Genomic DNA, 2,658 nt, shown 5'->3' with positions numbered 1-2,658 from the left:
GTGGAGAAGATGTAGCTGGGTAGATGACAAATGTTACTTGATTCATGATGGATGGATGAGTGATGGGGAGTTTTTCTCTTCAAAATGACCTTTTCTCTATTTTTGGATCATCTTTTTTGACTGAAACAAAGTCAAAGCAAAAATCTCACAATGTGTAACTTTACTTCTCATTCTCTGTGTATTGATGTGCTCCAGGAGCTCCATGAGACCCACCAGCCTGACTCGGCCTACGCTGCCCTCATGATGGAGAAGAAACTGCTGCAGGTGGCTCTGAAAGAGTGGGAGGGGCTGCCCATGATGGGGACCAGCTTCTCCATGCAAGTCCAGAAGGACGTAAGTTAACATTTTTGTTTTTGTGGAAGTTTAAAACATTGAGATGTTCATCTTATTTCCTTTTCAAAATCTTTTTTCCCCTTACTTTCTCTTTATTGAATAGTAATCAGAGGGGTTTGAAACCAATGAAAGTCTCCAAGAACTGAGCTAAAATCAAGTACTCTCTACTTTGATCATTCCTGTATTATAGTAACAATAAAACAATGTCTTATGACTCGATTTATTTAACACTAGAACCTTTACAAGATCCAACAAGCTTTCAAAATTGTATGTACGTGCACAAATGCACCCTTGGGAAATTACACACACGCATATTCTCACATATTCTTGCACCCACTCACACTCATATGTATCCTCCTGAACTTGCATATAAACACAAGTGCGACCACACACACAAATGTGCTCACAAATACTCATTTGAACACGTGCAGACTCAAACTCTACCCCTCCCTCTCTCTCTCTCTCACCCTCTCTCATACTCATTTTGTGCAGCTGTTTTCGGACATGTTTGCGGAGGACCCTCTCTTCCAGTGTGAGCTGGCCCAGCACTGTGTTCAGCAACAGGACCAGAAGGCAGGACGCCGAACACACAAAGAGAAGCAAGTGGCCATGGTCAAGATGATATCACGTCTCATGGAGGTGTGGAGATGACTACAGTGTCTGGAAAATAAAGATTAATCTTAGCTTATCTTATTTTATGACTTTTTACTGTACGCTTATTCTATAGTAAGCAGCTTTGAGGTTGTAAAAGTAAAAAGAATGATGCTGCAAGTATGAGCTGTTACTGTTTGAGACTCTGCTTGTTGATACCTAACCAAACGAGGTTCTTGGAATAAAAATGCTTTTGTGTTATAAACGCAATCCATTTTGAATTTTAATGTTCATAGCAGTTAATGTTTTTCGCAAGGATTTGTTAGAGCTATTTTGATGCTGGTTGAAAGATAGGTGGGTAAATTTTCACTCAGTTGGCTTGAGAGTTTGTATCGAAATGAAAAAGAAGGAGAAAAATAAGCAGAAGAGGAGGAGGAGGAGGTTAAGATATCTCATTGTGTCAATTTGTGAAAATTGAAAGTAACAATGGTGTGTGTTTCAGGTTTTGACACTGAGGCAGAGGATGATTGACGCATGCTGGGAAACAGAAATTCTGGCCAAGGTTTGTTTATTCCAGTTTCTAATGAAATATTCACAGTTGTAGACATTAGTTAGCTATGTGACCCAAGAAAGGTATTGAGAAGAATGTGAAAAGCCTGGAGTTAACCTCATTTTAGTACACCAAGGAGATAACAATAACCCCGTAACATAGTTTTGTACCGTTTCCTTGTGTTACCTATATTTTTTTAAAAGCACTAACATCCCCCTCCCCCACTCTAGCAGCCTCCCCTTCTGTTGTATAGACTTTCTGCAATGTTTTTTATGTGCTTTTTCCAGTCATTTGAAGCTTCATGTGGCTGTAAAGATTTATCCTGACAATTTTTTTTCCTTAAATTGAACACATATGGGTGGACTTTTAATAGCATCTATTGAAAGACAATAACTGTCTTTCTTTCTCTATTAATTTACTTAATAATATACAGCAATGCATTGAATTTAAAAATTTAGTTAATACATAGGAAATTAAGCAGTTGCCGAAAGTTAGAAAAACAGAATGTCTAATGTGACTTTAGTGAAATCTTCATGGCAGTCATGCATATTTCTTGGAAATATTTTAAATTCTGAGGTGGTTTCTGTTGATTGAAAATTGAAGAGTCCATTGAATAGATGAAGGGAAGAAAGCGGCTAAGATAGTTGTCGTCCGTTACTTATTTAATTTTCCTTCACGCCAGATTTACAAGAAACAGGCCTCTGAGATGGGCTACCCAGACTATCACATGAACATGAGGTTTGTCCAGTTTGAGTTTGCCAGCTACAAGGAAAAAGCAGGGAAGGCACCACCAATCTTCATCACAGCCGTACAGGAAGATGACACAGCCGTGGACAAGTGAGTTGTTTCTGCCTGGACATGGTGGGAAAATAGGATAGAATAAAAAAATGAAACTCCACATTTATTGATTTCTGTGGGAGAAATTTGTTTTACAACAGTGTACATAATATTACATATGTATGTAGATAAATACATAAACACATACCATCTCTTCCTCCTCCTCCTCCTCCTCCTCCTCCTCTTCCTTTTGTTCTTGTTCTTGTTTTTTTTCTTGTTCTTTTTTTTGTTCTTATTTTTCTTGTTGTTGTTGTTCTTCTTCTGATGGCACATTTTAACCCAACAGACAGCATGAAAATTTGCCTGTACCACCCTCCTCCTCCTCCCTCTCCCCCTCCCTCTCCCCC

General features: G+C 38.7%; 1 protein-coding gene across 1 annotated transcript in view; it reads left to right on the top strand.

Moving 5' to 3' along the window:
* LOC101845475 overlaps positions 1 to 2,658 on the top strand; it is a gene marked incomplete in the record, with an annotated part of 46,077 nt that overhangs the window by 20,751 nt on the left and 22,668 nt on the right. Inside the window, 4 exon segments of the mRNA XM_013084180.1 lie at positions 196 to 333; positions 826 to 972; positions 1,427 to 1,486; positions 2,157 to 2,311. Coding sequence (XP_012939634.1) covers positions 196 to 333; positions 826 to 972; positions 1,427 to 1,486; positions 2,157 to 2,311 — 500 coding nt within the window.

The sequence above is a fragment of the Aplysia californica genome, unplaced genomic scaffold (assembly GCF_000002075.1).
Source record: "Aplysia californica isolate F4 #8 unplaced genomic scaffold, AplCal3.0 scaffold00276, whole genome shotgun sequence".
NCBI classification, from domain to species: domain Eukaryota; kingdom Metazoa; phylum Mollusca; class Gastropoda; order Aplysiida; family Aplysiidae; genus Aplysia; species Aplysia californica.
Note: the sequence above shows the minus strand (reverse complement) of the source record. Positions and strands in the feature narration are given on the sequence as shown.